Source organism: Vombatus ursinus, unplaced genomic scaffold, assembly GCF_900497805.2.
Source record: "Vombatus ursinus unplaced genomic scaffold, bare-nosed wombat genome assembly UNPS02014780.1, whole genome shotgun sequence".
Taxonomy (NCBI): Eukaryota; Metazoa; Chordata; class Mammalia; order Diprotodontia; family Vombatidae; genus Vombatus; species Vombatus ursinus.
Window position 1 is genome coordinate 2,073,471 of NW_020954558.1, and position 18,392 is coordinate 2,091,862.

At 45.8% G+C, this 18,392-nt stretch overlaps 1 protein-coding gene across 1 annotated transcript in view; it reads right to left on the minus strand.

Annotated features, from left to right (window-relative positions):
• The window catches only part of LOC114046051 (short transient receptor potential channel 2-like), a 50,281-nt gene that overhangs the window by 24,903 nt on the left and 6,986 nt on the right, over positions 1–18,392 (minus strand). The window contains exons 5-11 of the mRNA XM_027866265.1: positions 16,850–17,016; positions 14,554–14,639; positions 13,465–13,637; positions 11,703–11,793; positions 10,997–11,115; positions 4,380–4,657; positions 519–1,250 (exon numbers count right to left, since the gene is read on the minus strand). Coding sequence (XP_027722066.1) covers positions 519–1,250; positions 4,380–4,657; positions 10,997–11,115; positions 11,703–11,793; positions 13,465–13,637; positions 14,554–14,639; positions 16,850–17,016 — 1,646 coding nt within the window. The remainder of the gene's footprint in view (positions 1–518; positions 1,251–4,379; positions 4,658–10,996; positions 11,116–11,702; positions 11,794–13,464; positions 13,638–14,553; positions 14,640–16,849; positions 17,017–18,392) is intronic.

An 18,392-nucleotide genomic window follows, 5' to 3' on the forward strand; every position in this document is an offset into this window, starting at 1 on the left:
CACATCCCCCTCTTCTTAACCTTTCTTCCCGCCAGGCCTGGTTTCAAAAAATCGTCCTTCCATCCTCCTCCCCCTCCCCACCCCCACATTTTGATCTCTGTGCCTTTGGTCTGAAATAACTCTTTCCTCTTCTGATTAGCCAAATTGAAGTTCAAATCTCTCTTCCATGAAGTCTTCCCCAATTACTCCACCCTATATTGCTCTCTCCCTACTATGAACCCTTAGAGCCTGCACCCATTTTGGTCTTTAATCAGTGCTTATGTTGTATATTTCATGTCTCATCTCCCAAATGATATAAGCTCCCCAATATGCAGGGCCATCTTCCTACTCAGACCAGGAGCTAACCCAGGGCAGGGGCAGTGTCCACTCACTCCTATTGAAGACTAGAGAATCTGAGAGATGGGACTCTCTTCCCCCCTTAGATCAGATGCTCCCTGAAGGCAGGGGCCAATCATTTCCCTCCCACTTAGAACACCCAGCATAAGGTTCTGACTACCTCTGGGGTGTGAGAGACCAACCTTGAACTCTGGCTCCTTGCGGGCCAAACGCCTGAGCTCTCGGCTGAGCTGGAAGGCAGCCAGCATGGCATCCTCACTGGCCAGGGAGAGGTGGGCACGGCTAGCAATGCCCCGATAGGTGTTAATTCGGGAGAGGGAGAACTTGAGCAGGTCATAGCGGCGGGCGTTGCTACACTCCAAACAAGAACAGGAGATGGGGTGGGGACGGGCAATAGCATGGCCCTGACTCATGAGGAGCTGGGCAATCTCATACAGGTCCTTCTGACAGGCCAGCGTGAGCGGTGTAACACCAGGAGCAAAACGAGACCCATCAATGGACGAGTCAAAGAAGGCCAGAGAGAAGGACTTGGTGTCCACCTTGCGGCCTTTCTCACGCTCCAGCCTGGACAGCAGGCGGCGCACCACTACGGGCTGGTTTGTGTCCACTGCCACCAGGAGAGCCTCATGGATTTGCCGGAAGTCAAACTTGACCTGGGCCAGCAAAACATCAGTGATGGTTTCGTGGCCCAGCCGGATGGCCAGATTCAGTGCCTCTCTCCAAGAGCGGTCCTCGGCCTCCTCCAGCTGACGTTGTGGTCCCCCAGTACCTCCACCCCCACCCCCACTTGCCTCCGTCCCTGCGGATTCTAGCAGCTGCTGCACCAAGCCCAGCCGACCCTCCTGGATGGCACCAAGCAGGGGGGGAGGAAAACGGAGTTTCCGGTTCACGATCTCATTCCAGTTGGGCTGGGGCTAGAGGGAAGGAGATGCCAAGAATTCTGACCTGATTCTCTTAATCTCTGCACCAAGGAGCCCTCAACCCAACTCTTTTTCCCTACAATCCTTTAACCTCAGATGCTCTTTTCCACGCTAATGATCTTTTTCTTTCCTGCCCTTAGTGATTACTCCACTTGTCTCCCCCTAGTGACTCAAGATCACTTTCTACCACTCGTACTATACTACCCCCTCCCAAACTCCCGTCTCTCCAATCCTCCCCCACCCCAACCTAAGCCATCCTTGCCTTTTCCCATTCACCCTCTAAGCAGTAATACAAGGAGCCCTAAATGAGATTTCTTGTGTTTTATTTTGTAAAGGATCTGAGGTCGGTCAGGGGTCAGATGTCTCTATTCACCTTTGGTGGTTTAAAAAAAATGATTATTTTATGAAAACCAGGTTTCCTTATCTTAACTAGGCTGGAAGTGCAGGGGCCATACACAGGAGCCTCTAAGCCCATTCTGATCTAGATAGCAAGTTTGACCTGCTATTTCTGACCTAGACTTAGGCAACCTGAGGGCTCACAACATTGATGCCAAACTTAGTGGAGTGGGAGCACCCAATCAGCATAGCCTATGGCAACTCAGAACTCCTAAGCTTAAGATCCACCAGCCTCAGGCTCCTTGGTAACAGGGATTACAGGTGTGTACCACCATGTCCCGCTCTATGCACCTTTGTACCTCACTCAACCTAACCTAGCTTAGGGCCTCATGGGCAAACAGAGGAGATAAGCTAAATTGTAGAAGGGTTCCATGAACAAGGATTGGCAAGACTGCCTACCTCTTCCTTTCCTTGATGGCTATTTGATACAAGGGGCTGGGAGCCTGGACTCCTGACTTCCAAAGCTCTGATCTCCAAGGTCCCCTCTACTGCTAAAATTAAAATCCTGGCACCAGCCCCTGAATGAGGCTAGGCTAGACATGATCTCTGTACCCGACCCTGATCTACGCATAAGCAACTACAGGTTGAAATAGTGGGGACCCTACTCCCTGCCCCCACCTGGTTGTTTCTTGCCAGCTGCTACCCCCCCTCCAATGAATCACTGGAGCCCTTCTGTCTAGGGCCCCCTCCCTGAAGCTGAAATGAACACAGTACACTGGGTACACAGTAGCCCAGGGCTTCTGGAGACGGCTCCCCTGGGGCTTTTTCTAAACCCTCCAATAACACCTTCCCCCAGACAGGACCCCAACACTCACTAGGTCTATATCCCCTCTTGTCCTTGAATTCTCTTACTGCCTCCAACCCTAAGTTGAAAAAATGAAGGGGTCTCTACTCTCCCCCAACCAAAAAATTCTCAGTGCTGGTCTAGTAGCTGAATGCAGGTTCTTTTTGGGAGAGCAGCTGCCATGCTGAGATTTAATGAGACCATCAGTGAAGGCAGGGGAGGGGGCAGTGGTGAAGGTCCTTACCGTGAAAGAATCCATGGCTATGCCCTCCTAGTCTTCTTGTTCTGTTTGCTCCCTTTGGGATGCCCAACTCTCTTATGCACCCAGACCCCGCCCTAGGCTGGGCCCTGCCCCCTGCCAGGACCAGCTGCTCCCCATCCTCTGCCCAGCTTTGCCCCTCAGGGACCTGGAGAGTAAACACATGTATCACAGCACGTTTGGGGTGGAGTGGGGGGCAGACCCTGTCACCTTAACTGTGGAAGAGCAGCAGGATGGGAGGAAGCTTAGCTGGGTTCTCTCGGCACACCCTTTCCTCGCATACCCTCGCCGGCTTAGAATCACAGAACTTCAGAACTGAAAGGGACCTCAGGGGTGGTGTAGTCATCGTGTACCCAAACGAGAACCCATTCTAAAGGATCCCCCAAATGGTCATTCAACTTCTATGTGAAAACCTCTGGTAATGGGCAATGCAATACCTTCAAAAAGTCCTTTTCAGTTTTGGAAAACAATGCCATTTGCAAAATGTTTTTCCTTTTATTAAACTGAATTCTGTTTCTCTGCAGCTTCCTAACATTGGTCCTAGTTCTGCCTTTAACCAGTCCCCATATGGTATGGTTCCCAGGCCTCTCCGTCTTGGTCACTCTCTTCTGTACTTGCTTCAGCATGCAGCTGTTCCTCCAAGAATGTGACTTCCTCCTCCAGGCCTTCCTGGATGCATCAGTGCCGCTTGATGCTCCAGCCAGTCATCTCTCTGTAGGGGACCGGAGGAGGGGAGGGACCTTTCCTTGGGGAGCAGTCCTGCTCCCCTACCTAAGCATCTCCCCACTGCATCAGCCCTTGATCCTTCCCCGCCTGGTGGGCTCTTCACTCCTCACAGTCCTTTCTGGCCCATCACCCGCTTCAGCCACTGGTCCCATCAGGTCTTCGGGGGTAAGAGGGAGAAACTTTCTCCAAGAAGTCTTCCTCTAATACTTCATGAAGATTACTGTCTCATTGCTTACAAGTCAGTTTTTAGATGATGGCAAAACTTTCAGGGTACCTGCAAAAACCCTGAAATACTGAGGTGTGTAGATAACAATCCCTTAGTTATAAATGAGCAAACTGAGACCCAGCAGGGTTTCACCATTAATTAAGTGGCATCTCCGATTGTTCTGACTTTTGAGCTCACCAGAGGACCTGGAGTTAAACATGAAGTTTTTACATAAAAAGCATCTTCGCTGTTTGCCTACTTCCTTGTGACATAGGGAAAACAGGGTTAACATCCCAGGACAGGTTCTTCTGGATCACACAATCATTCTTTGGCTCCACTGGGCCTTAGTTGCTACTTGGATACATTTGGAACAAGGCTGAGGTTCTTTTGTGCCACCAGGAGGGAGGGGCACCAAGCAGAACACCACAGCCCAGGTCTGTTTATCCATTAGTCTAAACTGACTTCCCTGGGAGAGGGGCAGGACTGTCGGCAGGGAGCTGAGGGCCCTGGCAACAGCTGTCATGGCAACCTGGAATAGTAATGAAGCTGAGCCCAGTGTTATCAGCAATCCCACAGGCTCCTGAATTCTGCCATTTCAGGCTCTTCCACAACCATCAGAAAAATAAAGGTGGGGGTGGGGAGAAGGGCTACAAGTCCTCTCGGGCCTTATCTTGTAGCTTGTACCTCCACATTCCTGGAATCTAGCAAGATGGCTGTGTGAAGAAGTCAAAGCATGTGGGGCATGAAGGTCTAGTCCAGGCCCATCCAGGGAATCTCAGGAGGTTCCCCACACCTGCTGGCATGCCACGCCACCTCCCTTGCTGCGAACTGGCACTGGCAGATGGGGCATTGCACCCAGGCGGGGAGTAGTGTGCTCTCCAGAGAGGACTCGGAGTGCAGTGAGGGTGGAGTCCGAGATGGGGACGAAGAGGAGATGGAAGACGAGGATGAGGAAGGTGAAGCTGGGTGAGGTGGGGTGCTCTCTCCACAGGTGGCAGCATGGAGGGGAAGGACCTCAAAGCTGAAGGACCCTGGGGAAGAGGAAAGTAAGAGACAGAAGGGTGGAGGAGTGAACAAAACTGGCCTGAGTCCTTTATGAAACCTGCACTAGGCTAAAGTCCACAGAGTGAGAGAGGCTCCTTAGCAAAGATAGCTACTTCTGGAAAAAGCCAACCTAGCTGTTGGGCGTCTGAATCAGAGATGCACACCCCATCCTGCCTGGCCGTGCCCTCCAGCTAACACAGCTGTATCATCTCCCCAGGCACAAAGGCTGCCTCTTTTCCTGCTCCTGACTCACACAACCTGGGCCAACGTGGACCTTCACTCACATACAGCAAGTGCTCAGTAATTATATGCTGACCCATTCTCACCGCTCCAGAAATCTCCTCTCCACTAAGAAACCTTCTAACACTAAGCCCAGACTCAAAGCACTTTTCCTTTCCTAGATGACCTGAACACTATAAATATGTATCATCCCTTCCTGAACTGGACTGGATTACAGCCATTCACTGCACATTAGTCAGACCTGCCTCTCTCTTACACATCCCCTAGCAAAGAGCCTCGGGCACAAAGCAAGCAGACAAAACAACCTGCCCTCCCTCTTCATCTCTGCCTGTAGAACCTGCACCCCCATCCTTCGTGGCCTAGCTCAAATGCCATTTACACCATGATGATAACAGCCCTTCAAGGTTTGCGGAGCATTTTATATAATTCATCTCATTTGAGCCTCACAACCGTCTTGTGAGAATGCTATTATTACTTCCATTTTACCGATGAAGCTTACGGGATTTGCCATGACCACATAGCTAACAGATGCCAAGTCTAAAGCAAATATACTTCCATTTTACCATACTGCCTCTGTGAAGCATTCCTTGATCAATCAACAAACAGAGCCATCTGCTGGAGGACCAGGAACAGTAGAGTTCTGATCCTTTGAGGGATAAAACTCATAAAGAGGAAACTGCAATTGGCAACCAATCGACAAACATTTATTAGTAGCCTACTACGTGCCAGGCACTGTGCTAAGTGCTGGGAATACAAATACAAAATCTGAAACAAGGGCATCCCTCAAAGAACTTCCATTTTATCAGGGACGAGCTCATGTACATATGCGAGCATGGGCAGAATAAATACGAGGGAGTCAAATACCAGGTAGCTGGGAAAAGAAAGAACCACCATTTAGGCTAGGGAAGGCTTGGGAAGAGCCTTAAAGGAAAAGAGGGGACTTGGTAAAGCAGAAGTGAGGAAGGAGCACTTAGAGGAGAGCCCACGCAAAGACACTGGCTCTGAGAAGGCTATTTGGGAACAACAGAAAGTGGGAAAGAGAAGGATGCATGAAGAAGCCAGAGAGATAGCCTAGGGCCAAGCTGTGAAGATCTTTAAAAGCCATATGGAAGAGTTTATGGTTTATCCCAGAGGGAAAAGAACGCCACTGGAGTTTACTAAGGAGTGAAAAATCACTTTGGCAACAGGGTGAGAGATTGGTGGAGAGGCTTAAAATAGGGAGGCCATTGCAAAATTCTAGGCAACAGGTGATTAATTGAACTGAGGTTGGGGTGATCTGAGGGTGTGAGCAGAAAGAAGGGACTGAATGGGAGTGATGTAGAAGGGGTAGAAATGGCAAGACTAGACAATTGTTTGGATACCTGGGTTGAGAATAATGCTGAGGGTATTAACAGAAAATATTAGAAGAATGGTGTTATTTTCAACAGAAATATTGAAATTTTCGAAGAGGGGTGGGTTTGGGGGACATGCTGAGTGAATATATGTTAAATGTGTTAGTGAAGTACAAACCGGTACATGAGATTCAAGGGGGAAATGTCATGATCAACTCAAAGGATGCAGGAAAGCTTCAGTGACATTTCACAACATCTAAAGAGTTGGAGAGGCCCTCGGAGCCCACACAATCCAACACAGGCCTGAATAAGATGCCCTTCTACCTGTCTTCAACACTAGCCATTGGACCTTTTCTTGGAGACCCCCCTGAAGAAGAGGTGGGTGGGGTCCTACATTCCACTTTGAGATAAGTAAAGAATTGCAAGAGAGACTTTGTCAAATGCCTCAATGAAATCTAGGTAAACCACATCTACGGCATTCCTCTGATCTTGGGGTCACCCTGTATTCCTGACTCTGTTGTTAAATCTTGTTGATTCTATCTCCATAATCTCTCTCTCGAATCTCCCCAGTTCTGTATATTAACATCACAACCACCCTGGTGCAGGTCCTTATCACCTCTCTTCTACATTATTTTTATAGGCTCCTAAGTGGTATCAATGCTTTAAGTCTCTCCCCTCTTTACCCTATACCCCATACACGCCAAAGGGTCCATTTCCTTCAGGACACAGCTCAAATCTGAGCTTATCATCCTCTGCTCAAAAAGCTCCAGGGGCTCCCTACTGCCTCCAGAATAAAAACCCCACTCTTCTGTTTGCTATCTGAAGTCCTTCATAGTCTGGTTGCTGCATTTCTAGATTTATTTTTCCCTTCAAGGGTACTACAGCATGGTCAAATTGACCAACTCACTCTTGCTTACACACCACATTCCCCTTCCCTACTCTGTGCCTGTGCTCAGCTGATCCCTAGGCCTCGAATGCACTCTCTCCTTAGCCTTGTAGAAACCCCATCTTCTTTCCAGGCTCATTTCAAGTGCCACTCCCCTTACATGAGGCCTTTCCTGATTTGCTCTCACTTCCAGCTGTGGAACCTTGTCTTCCAAATTTACTCTTGTATACATTTGGTATTTATCCAAATGGACACATTATTTCCCTGGATAAAATCTGAGCTCAAAGTTGGGGGTGAGGACTTTATTTTTGTAACCCCAGTGCCTACTTCATAGCAAGTGCTTAGTAATTAATAAATGCTGTTAAAATTGTAATGAGAGAACTATGGCATGGTGTGTTCTTGAAGTGATGCTGGATCTCTGCAATTACTGCATCCTTTCCTAGAGGTTCACAACCCATCAATTTAATTCTTTTGGAATTTTGTGAGGAACTGAAATCAAGCTCACCAACCTATGTAGACTTCACTCTCTTCCTGATTTTGAGAATCAGGATGTTTGTCCCCCTCCAGTTCTGAGGTACCTCTCCTATGATCCAGGATCTTCAAAGATCACCAGCAGGAGTTCAACAATCCCATCTGCACACTCTTACTATCCTGGGGCACAGTTCACCTGGGCCCCATGGCATGAATTGATCAAGGATGGCCAGTGTTCTCTTACTATCTTGTTCCTTATCTTGGGTATCCACTCCCTATTAGTCACATGTGGTCTGTCCTCTGTAGTACACAGATCATTCTTCTTGGAAAGGAAGGGGAAGTCAGAAGCAAATGAAGAGTTGGAAAGCTCTGCTCATCTGGTCATAGTCATTCACCCTATGCCATGGCCCTACACCTTTTCTGAGCCTCCTTTTCCACAATGTTGCTAAAAAATCCCAACAACACAACCCTCTCGTCCTTGGCTTTCTTTACTAGGTTTGGCTCACTTGAGCCTTAGTGCCTGTGACACTGCTCTTACAGTACTGGCTCACACATCTCTGGTCCTTGTTTCCATTTTCTGAGTTTTTTTTTTTTTTAATCTGAGTAGGACGGGGAGCTCCTTGTGCATCCACATAATTCTTTTTAGACAATTCTTCCTTTTCCTCTTCCTCAGAAATATTTTTTTTTGTTCTTTTTTTTTCTTTTTGTTTCTTTTGTTTTGTTTCTTTATATTTCTTCAGAATTTCATTCTTGAACACTCCCACCCTTTACGGGTTATCTTTCTCTGAAGAATTCTAATTCCTAGGCCTCCCAGCTTCTAGTGCCTTCCCTTCTCAGATCACCTTCCACTTAGTGTGAATATAATTTGTACCTCTCTGGACTGCTGTGAGAATAAAAATGAGATATTTGTAAAGCACCTACCACAATATCTGGCATATAATAGGTACTTGATTATGTACTTATTTTCATGTTCTCTCCTCTATTAAAACATATGATCCTTACACACAGGGACTGATTTTGCCTTTCTTTGCATTCACAGTGCTCTGCGTGATGCCTGTTATTTAATTGTTGGTTGGCTTAACTTGGCATGGGATCCTGCCAATTCTTTTTCTGCTCCCTAGAATGGCTGCTCTTCAAAAATCTATGGTGCATGTTAGATTCTGACCAGCTTTCTTCTCTTCTATCTCAAATTCGAAGTTGGAGTGGTCATTTTCTCCTAAAGTGCCTATGACTCACACTTCAGCAGCTACTTCCTCCATGTTGGTAAGAATCCAGAAATTATCTGTAAGTTAAGAAATCCTGAGCTACTCTGCTTTAGACAGAGAGCCCTCTAGCTGATCTACTGATAATTGAAGTCCATCCCCCATTCTATCATGCTTCCATATTGGACTTGTGACCTGTTTCTCAAATTCTTTTTAAAAATCTATTCTCTCCAGGTCATCCTAGTATACTGATAACAATATTGCTTCTGTTCCTGTTTCTGCTGAGACACAAATACTCCTCACCTCATGCTGCTTAAGTCAATTTTTTTTAATATACAAATGCTATTCTGCCCACCCCACCCCCAGCCTACGTACATTGGGTTTTAAATGGTTACACCCTTTGGATTTCAATTAACCATACGTACCTGTGTTGTTGCAGGGTAATTCTAGGCTTGAGGAAGTGTCAACAAAGGCATGGAGACAGGAAAATATAGGCTATATCTGGGGACACAGAATTAAGTCCAATCTGGCGGAAGCTTAGAGAGGAGTAATATGACATAAAGCCAAAAGGCCAGGGTGACAGTGTGGAGGGCTCCGAACGCCAGATGAATTTTACTCAGTATGCCATAGGGAACTTTTGAGCAGAGGAATGATGTGCTGTGGCATATGGAAAGATGACTGGAAGTAGGGAGAGTGGAGGTGGGGAGACATTTCAGGAGACCGTTACAATAGTCCCAGGAAGTGGAGATGAAGATCTGCATTAGAGTGGTTACGGTGAAAATGGAGAGAAGGCAGCAGAGATTGAAAGGATGTTCTGAAGGTTCCATCAGCATATTTGGTAACTGATTGGCACTGAGAGATGAGGAAATGACACAAGTCCAAAAACCCCAAGATTTCAAACGTGGGAGGCAATGAGCAATGATCTCTCCTCATCGTTCTCTACCTCCCAAGCAGTTTGCACACTTTGCATTCACTTACTGTATGATCCTTCTCTGTGCTCTCCTGTTACTAAACTGCAACCTCTCTGAGGGCAGTTTTGCCTCTTATCTTCGTATCTCTCAAGCTTACAGTGAAGTTCCTTGCATATAGTATATGTGTGAAAAATGTTTGTTCAATGAATGAATAAACAAACCCAAACTCTCATTTTCTTTAGTGCTTCAAGGCTGACCAAGCACTTTCCTCACCCGCCCTGTTAAAGAGGCAGTGCAGGTATGGCTCAGAGAGCTGAAATCATTTGGTTACTCACATGACTAAGAACTGTTGGAGCTGGGATTTGGACCCAGGTCTTTGGACTCCAACATCAGTGCTCTACTGTGGAACACAGAAGGGGGGCTGGACTTGGGTGGAAGGGTCACATATCCCCCTCAACCATCCACTCTCCCTCTCCCCCCTTCCCAGTCTGGAACATGACCCATGGACCTCACTCTTGCCTCACCTCTTTCCTCTACTTTCAGGGGTGAGAGGAGGTTTAATCCATTCAAATGTGGATCTCTGCCCGAGGGTTAACTGTCCTGACTGATGAATGAGTACAAACACACCTGTCCCCACCCCATGCTTCACATCCCAACCAGCTCATCTACTCTGGGCATCTTGCCATGTGTTTTGCAACTGTGTTCACTATCACCCCCCCTTTGCTCTGGGAATAGTAAACAAATCAATGCCATCATTGCTCTGCGAAGAGGTGTGACAATCAAGTGCCTTATGGCTCCATTCATTATTCCTGTGACTCTTCAAACCAAAACCCTCTTTCTTGACCACCATTCTCTTACAGGTGCTTTTGTGCTGTCTCCTCTTCCTTCTTGAGCGCAGGGACTATCTCACTTTTGTATTTGTATCTTTAGTACCTAGCATGGTGTCTGACACATAGAAGGTACTTGCAAATACTTTTTCAGAAATCTAAATGCATTTTAATTAATGCATCCAATAATAATATTCCTCCTTGGATCCCCACTCTACTATAACTGGATTAGGCTAAAGGAAAATTAGAGAAAGGAGAAGATAAGATGGGAAAGTGCGAGGGAAGGAAAGATGGAGGAAGGAGAGGAAAAAGAGGAACTGGACCACCACTGCTCCACCAAACCCCAAGGGAGTGCTGGCAATAGTGACTCAGTCAGGCTGGGTGTGTAACCTTGGCCTGGGACAGTCCAAAGTTCTTCTGAGAAGAAGGGGTAGTGTTGCTGTCATGCTTCCCCTCACCTGCACAGATGGGGCACTGGCCACTCTCCTGAGCACGGTCACTGTTCGTCTGTGGCCAGGGGGGCTGTCGTCTTGGCCTCACCTTCCTGCACTGCCGTGGACCTGGAGTGGCTGGAGGTCTGTTGGACAAAACAATGCAGAATCTGTCACTAGCCACAAAGGCATGACAGTGGCATAGTCACTATACCCACAACTCTATTCCTAGGACTCACCATCAATTCATGGCCAGAGCTTTTATGTAAACCTACCTTCTCCAGGCAGCTTTCCATGACTGACCCCACCCTGTCCTCTCAAGCTTTCCACTGAAAGGCCCTTCAGCTGGGCACACTTTGGTAATACTAGAATAACTGCCGTCAACAGATAACTTGCTACTCTGTAAAAATATACCTCAGGGGGTTTGTGAGGGCTTTTACTCACTGGGCAGAGCTATATATCCCTCTATCGACCAAAGGCTCCCAACAGGGAGAATAAGAATGGTCCCAAATTTCTGTGGACACTGCTCCTGTCCATTCAACTCAGCAGTAGCAGCAGGTGGTAGCCCACTGAGACCCTGGGATCTGTCTGCCACAAAGCAAACGGTCATCAGAAGGACGTTAGGGAGAAGGTCATGGAAGCAAGAAAATTCCTTCCAAAGAGGACACACGGGGGGCCGAGAAGGTCAACTCTGAGACATTTGAGGGGAGGTGGTGTGGGGCTTCTCAGTTACCTTCTCCTTGGGTTTTGTAGCTTCTGTCTCTTTGTCCGGCTTGACTCATTCTCTGAGTTCTGTTTCCGTGACCCTGGCTCCTCAGCCACATCTGTCAATCCAAGATCATAGTTGTCATCGTTATCATCACTAATGACAACATCCCACATATGTACAGCACTTCAAGTTCAGAATCATAGGCTCTTAGAGCTGGATGCTGGTATATCAGAGTCACCTTTAAATGATCACAGGTCTTCAAGGTAGATTTAGCACAATCAATGAAATCATAGACCTGGTCCAAAAATACAGTACAACCTTACCTAAGTAGGAATGCCATCTGTACAACAATTCTTATAAATGCCATCCCAATTCTACCTAAGTATTACCAAGGGATTGGAAACTTCCTTTCTCTTGAGGCACTCCATTCCATTTTTTTGACCGTTCTTGTCAAACTGCTTTAGGAAGGCAGTGTGGTAAAATGAAAAGAACACTTAACTAGAAGGAACACCTGGGTTCCAACTGCAGATATGCCACTTATTAGTTGCATGGTCTTGAGTAAATTTATTCAGCTTCTGTGAACCTTAGTTTTGTCATCTGTAAAGTGGGGATAATAAGACCTGCCCCACCTTACCCAACAAGGTCATTACAAGGATCAAATGGCATAATGGATGTGATCTTACTCTCACAACCAAATCTTTTATTAATTCCTTTTTACCGATGAAGGAAGTGAAGCCTCTAATCAAAATACAGGGGATTGTTTAGTGAGTGAGCACAGAGTTACAGCAAAAGAAACTGGACATCCTTTAAGGAGAATTTCAACGAACTTGTGGTAGCCTCCTGAACTTCCCTTCTCTGCCCTGTATAACAAGGACTGGTCACCCAGCAAAGAGCCCACAATGACACGATGACAAATTCTTTAGTCCTCAATTCTGCCTTTTCAATACTCCCCTTATTTTTAAACAAAAGGATCCATCAGTCAAAATACCATTACCTGAGGTCAGAGTTAACATGATGAGGGGATATCCTGAGATAACTCCCCCAAGGGAGTTGAGAAAACAATAAAATGGATAGAAAGCCTAGGGTTTCCTCATCTTGAGACAGTACAGGATAGGGAAGAGTGCTGGCTTTGGAGTCAGGAAGACCTGGGCTAGAATCCTGCTTCTGACACCATAAGCAAATCATCGAACCTCCCTGAGCCCAGGTTTCCTCCTCTGTAAAACTAGGCTAGTGATATCGGGAGTGCCCAATGCATTGGGTTGTTGTGAGTGGCAGATAAGACCATGTACGGCAAGTGCTGTAAAAACCAACTATAAACGGCTATTAAAAAGTCAGTTGTTGCTGCATGAAGCCTCCGGGCACCCAAAGGCTCACCATTAGTACTTGTTTTCCTAGACGAGACTGAATGGGAGGCAAGACGTCACAAATACCCACAGTGAGACCACACAGTGAATTCAAAGTACACAGTGAAACCATAAAGGACATGAGGAATGAATGTGATACCATCCCTTCCCTTATTTTTCTCCCCAAATCCCTTTTCATCTGAAAAAAAAAGTGATGCACAAATTATTTCCCTTCATCATTTCTTCTTGAGGAACAAGAATTCTCCCCCTTTTATTCTTCCTTCAATGTAAACAAACTATCCATTTCTGTGCTTTTACTTTTTCCACCTGATACTTTGTTTGCGGACAGCCCTAAGTATTGGGTATGATGTATAAGGACTACAAATGCCAAAGAGAGTGGGGGGTTGGGAACCAATGGTAAAATATACATAAGCTAGCCTAACCTGAGCTAGCTGTGTGGTTAGGGGATGGTTCCCCCTGGTGGCACCCAAGGCTCTTTGAGGTAGATGGAAGGGCCCGGCAGGCAGCAGAAAGCACCATGCGGGCTGAGCGTCCTAAAGCCCCAGGCTGTAGCTGCTGGAGGCGGCTTCTGAGCTCAGTCACCTGCCCGAGGCTCCTACAGGGACAGAGAAAGAGTTAGCAATGTGCTCAGTTACAAGTACAAGACCAAGGACCCCTTCTATGGTTACTAGAACTACATATTCTTTCCTTGACTGGGCAAGACATCAGAGCAAACAATGTGATCCTGCTTTTAGAGGCTTCCAATCTGACCAAGTCCTGGGTCTTGACTTTGGAGAGCACTTAGCCTAATACAGACACCCAGATCCCACTCCCAGGGATTTTCTATCTGGCCACAGATTCTGGCCTGAAATGCCACCAATATCACACATACAAAAAATGATCAGGAATCAGCTACTCTGACACTTCGTACTTGTGGAATTTTGTAATATAACAAGCTCCCTGGGCCTCTGTTTTCTCATTTGTAAAATGAGCTTGGACTACATGCCTCTGAGGTTCCTTCTGCTTCTATGTCTAAGATATCTGGTGTCTGTTAGGCGGGTGACTTTGAAGGTTGAGTCCATTTCAGATTGGGGGGCCCCTGGAGGCCCAGTTTATGTGTATGTCAAATTGAGGGGCTATGAGGGTATGGGACTAGGTATTTTCACCAGATGAAATAGTGCTTTCAGAAGAACTGGATCTGTTGATCTTCAAAGATATTATGAGGGTGAGAAGGGTAAGGAGGCAGCAAAGAAAGCTGTCCCACGGTACTAAACCAGAAGAATGGTCCTCTCTTCCCTTATCACTGTTAGGAAAAATGACTAGGTCAAACTTGGGAGGTCAGGCAAGGGGAAAAAGAATGGGAGCAGGTTTAGGCCCCAATACTCCTATTTTGGAAGCTGAGACCTCTTTTGCTCTGATAACACACAGTGTGAGAGACTAGCAGGACGAGCAAACTCCACTGGAGATACCATAGTGAAGGGGCCTCCTCTGCTTCCCTCAGTGCATTCTCCCTTGCCCCTGGAGTTACATACGGCTGTGGATCTGGGAAGAATGTTCTCCGGATGGCAGGGCTGGCAAGCCAAGGGCTGGCTTGAGGCGCTTCTACAGGGGATTCCACCTTTGATAAGGGAGACTAAAACACATGAAATACAAATGTTCACCACCAGGGAGCACCACTGGCAAACATCAGCTCACTAGTGCTCTCCCCACTATGCAGGTGTATATCTTTTCATCAATATCTATGACCCAGTTTACAGGTGTCTATGTTTATAGTGGACTTATAATTGATATATTATTTTTATGCGCATGGACTAGAACCTTTTCTCCTATCCATTTCTGCCTACTGAAATCTTTTTCTTCTTTTGACACCCAGCTCAGGGGTAGTCACCTTGACTTGAAAATTATTTCTTAGGGGCAACTAGGTGGTGCAGTGGATAGAGCACTGGCCCTGAAGTCAGGAGGACCTGAGTTCAAATGCGGCCTCAGACCAAACACTTAACACTTACTAGCTGTGTGACCCTGGGCAAGTCACTTAACCCCAATTGCCTAAAAACAAACAAAAAAAAATTATTTCTTGCCCTCTTGAATGTTTCCTACCTATCCCTTTAAACGTTTGATGCTCTTTTTCTTTTTTTATATTTTGTCATTTCCAAATTATCTCATTTCCCTCTCTGTTAAATCTTCTCTTATAACAAATACATAGAGTCAAGCAAAACAAAATGGCACAGAGGTCATGTGTGAAAATGTGAATTCCACCCAAGGAGGCAGGCTTGTTCAGAGCATTCTGCATCCACGTGACTCTGCTAAAGTCATGTGCTTCAACGTTATTTTCTTTTACACCGTGGTTGGGTAAATTATCATCCTGTTTCACTTCACAAAAGTCTTTCCAAGTTTTTCTGAGTAATGATAATATATTACATTCATCCTCTATAATTTGCTTAGTTATTCCCCAATTAGTGCCACAGAACAAAGAATGCTGGACCTGGAGTCAGGAAGACTCATCTCCATGAGTTCAAATCGGGCCTCAGATACTTACTAGCTGTGTGATCCTGGACAAATCACTTAACCTTGCTTGCCTCAGTTTCCTCTTCTTTAAAATGAGCTGGAGAAGGAAATGGCAAACCACTCCAGTATCTCTGACAAGAAAACCCCAAAATGGGGTCATGAAGAGTCAGACACGGCTGTAAAAAGACTGAACATACAATCACTGGATATCCATTTTCTGTCCAGTTCTTTGCTCTTACAAAAAGTGATGAAATAATTCCAAATTATTTTGAGTAGCTGGACCAAATCATAGCTCCAAACACAGTGCATTAGTGAGGGCCCTCCAACACTTGTTATCTTGGCTAATCTGATGAGTTTGAGGTGAAACTTCAGAGTTATTTTAACCTGCAGTTCTCTTACTTGATCCGAGATATCTGCTGCAAATTTTTTTTTCTCAATTACCACTTCTCTAACTCTAGTTTCACTGATTTTGTTCATGTAAAAAAGTTTTTCAATTTCATGAGGCTGTTGATAATTTTATCATTTATGATGACCTCTACCCTTTGTTTAGTTAAGAATTATTCCCCAGCCATAGTTTTACTTCCTTCTCCTCCAATTTCTTAATGATGTGACCTTTTATATTTAGGTCACACATCCATTTGGGACTTCTTGTGGTCTGTGGCTGGCCGAAATCTAATTTCTGCCAAATGACTTTTCAGTTTCCACTGAAATGCCATAATCCTATTTTCTGCCTATGTGCCTATGTGCGTTTGTGCTTAGGGAGCACTTACAGTTAACTGATGTAGAGGAAGCCCTATGTTAAGAACCTGTGGGGGACGTAAAGATGAACATGACATAGTTCCTTAGTTTAATCACAATGATAAGATGCAGATAAGAAAAATTGAGTGTAACTGTATACATGTATGTGTATCATGACATAGAAGAAATAGTGCTGAACTTAGAATCAAGAGATCTGGGTTCAAATTCCACCTTAGACAATTACCAGATGTGTGAACATGGCAAAGTATTTAACCTATGATAGCCTTGATTTCCTCATCTGGAAAATGGGTATAGTGTCACCTACTTCCTTACAGGATGAATACTCGAATTATGTAGCTCCTTCTGTGCAAGCTTCAATACATTATATAAATATGACAAACTTGGTAAAAGTTTGATGACTGATTCTAATCACGTATAAATTTGTACACATGAACACACAAATTTAGGCATGTATGGCTCTGACTCTCCTCATCCTATGACTTCTAATTGGGTCCCAATAGTGGTACAGGAAGTGGAGGAAGCACATAGGTTGTTCCCTAAGTACTCGTTTAATTTCTGACACACCTGATTGTGGTCAGGCACTCGAGAGTTCTCAGGGTCTTCTCTGGGCTCCAACAGAGAACGCACACGAAGGAACAAGAGACCAAAGGGCTGCCGCCGGTTGAAGGGCTGGCTGCAAGTCACTCGAAGCCTATCCCAGCTCTCACTTGCTGCTGGGGCCAGAAAATCCCCTGAAGAATTAGAAGAAGGAATGAATGTGGTTATAAAGGAACCAAAAAAGGTGAGAAGACGAGAAGGTAAGGGAGGAAGCAAACAGGAGGAAGAAGAGGAAGACAAGAGAAGGAAAGGGAAGAAGGACAAAATAAGGAAGGAGGAGGAGGGTGGGAGGGAGAAAAGGAAAGAAGGTGGTAGGAAAAGAAATAGAGATATGGGAGAATAAGGAGATCACAGAAGGGAGGAGGAAGAGAACAAGACAAAGAAAGAGGAAGGAAATGGAAATGCAGGAAGGAGAAGGAAGAAGATACGTGGATAGAAGGAAGAGAGAATAGAAAGGAAAGAGGAGGAAGGAGAGAAGAGCTTGCCTTCTCTTTAGAATCAGGGCTGACCAGGTACAGCTGACCCTTGCAGCCATAAGAAAGGCCAGGTCTGGCCTAGCCTCCCGTACCAGCTTCATTTCCCACCATCCCCCAGATGCACCCCCTCCTTGGCCCCCCCCAGCAGCAGCCACCTTCTCAGTATCCCTGCATCACTTCCATCTGCTATGGCTAATGTTCAACCCTGGGACTAACAGGAGCAGAAGGCCTGGTTTCCAGCAGACACTGGAAACTCTTTACCATCGACCTCCTGAACTACCTCCTAAATGACATGAGTGAGACGGTCTTCTCCAGTTTGGGTTTACATGGAATATTATCACCCAAACTGATCCAGCAACAAGCATTTATGAAGTGGCTACTACATGCCAGGTGCTAGGACAAAAATGACACAATCCCTGAGCCCAAGAAGCTGACATCATGTCTATTCTATCAGTCCTCTCTTGCCACACACATCGCATATCATCTTTATGCATTCACATGCAGACTTTATACATACCCCTTCCAAAAAGAGGTCCATCACTGCCACCTGACATACCCGGACACACTCAATATTATACCTTGCACACTCAGATCAGACATTACACATATCTATCACCCCTCACCATCATCCTGATACATAGACCCAACACATCCATGACCTCCTACATACCCAGTATCACGCCCCTTAAACACAACAGACCAAACATCTCACATACCCAATACTACCCTCTATATCCCTAATATCAAACCTTTTATGCATAGACCTAATATCACTGTCTATACATTCACATACCCAAGATCACATCCCTTATACAAAGCAGACCCATTCTCTCACACATCCCATATGCATGAAATATATTTTCACTTTGCATATATACTCTACATCCAATATCGTACACCATATACCTCCTCAAAATATACACATAAAAAATATATACACATACATATATACATATACATACCCAATACGCCTCCCCATAGAGCATACAGTCCTTCATGCTAAATCACATCACACTTTGCATATACCCACATTC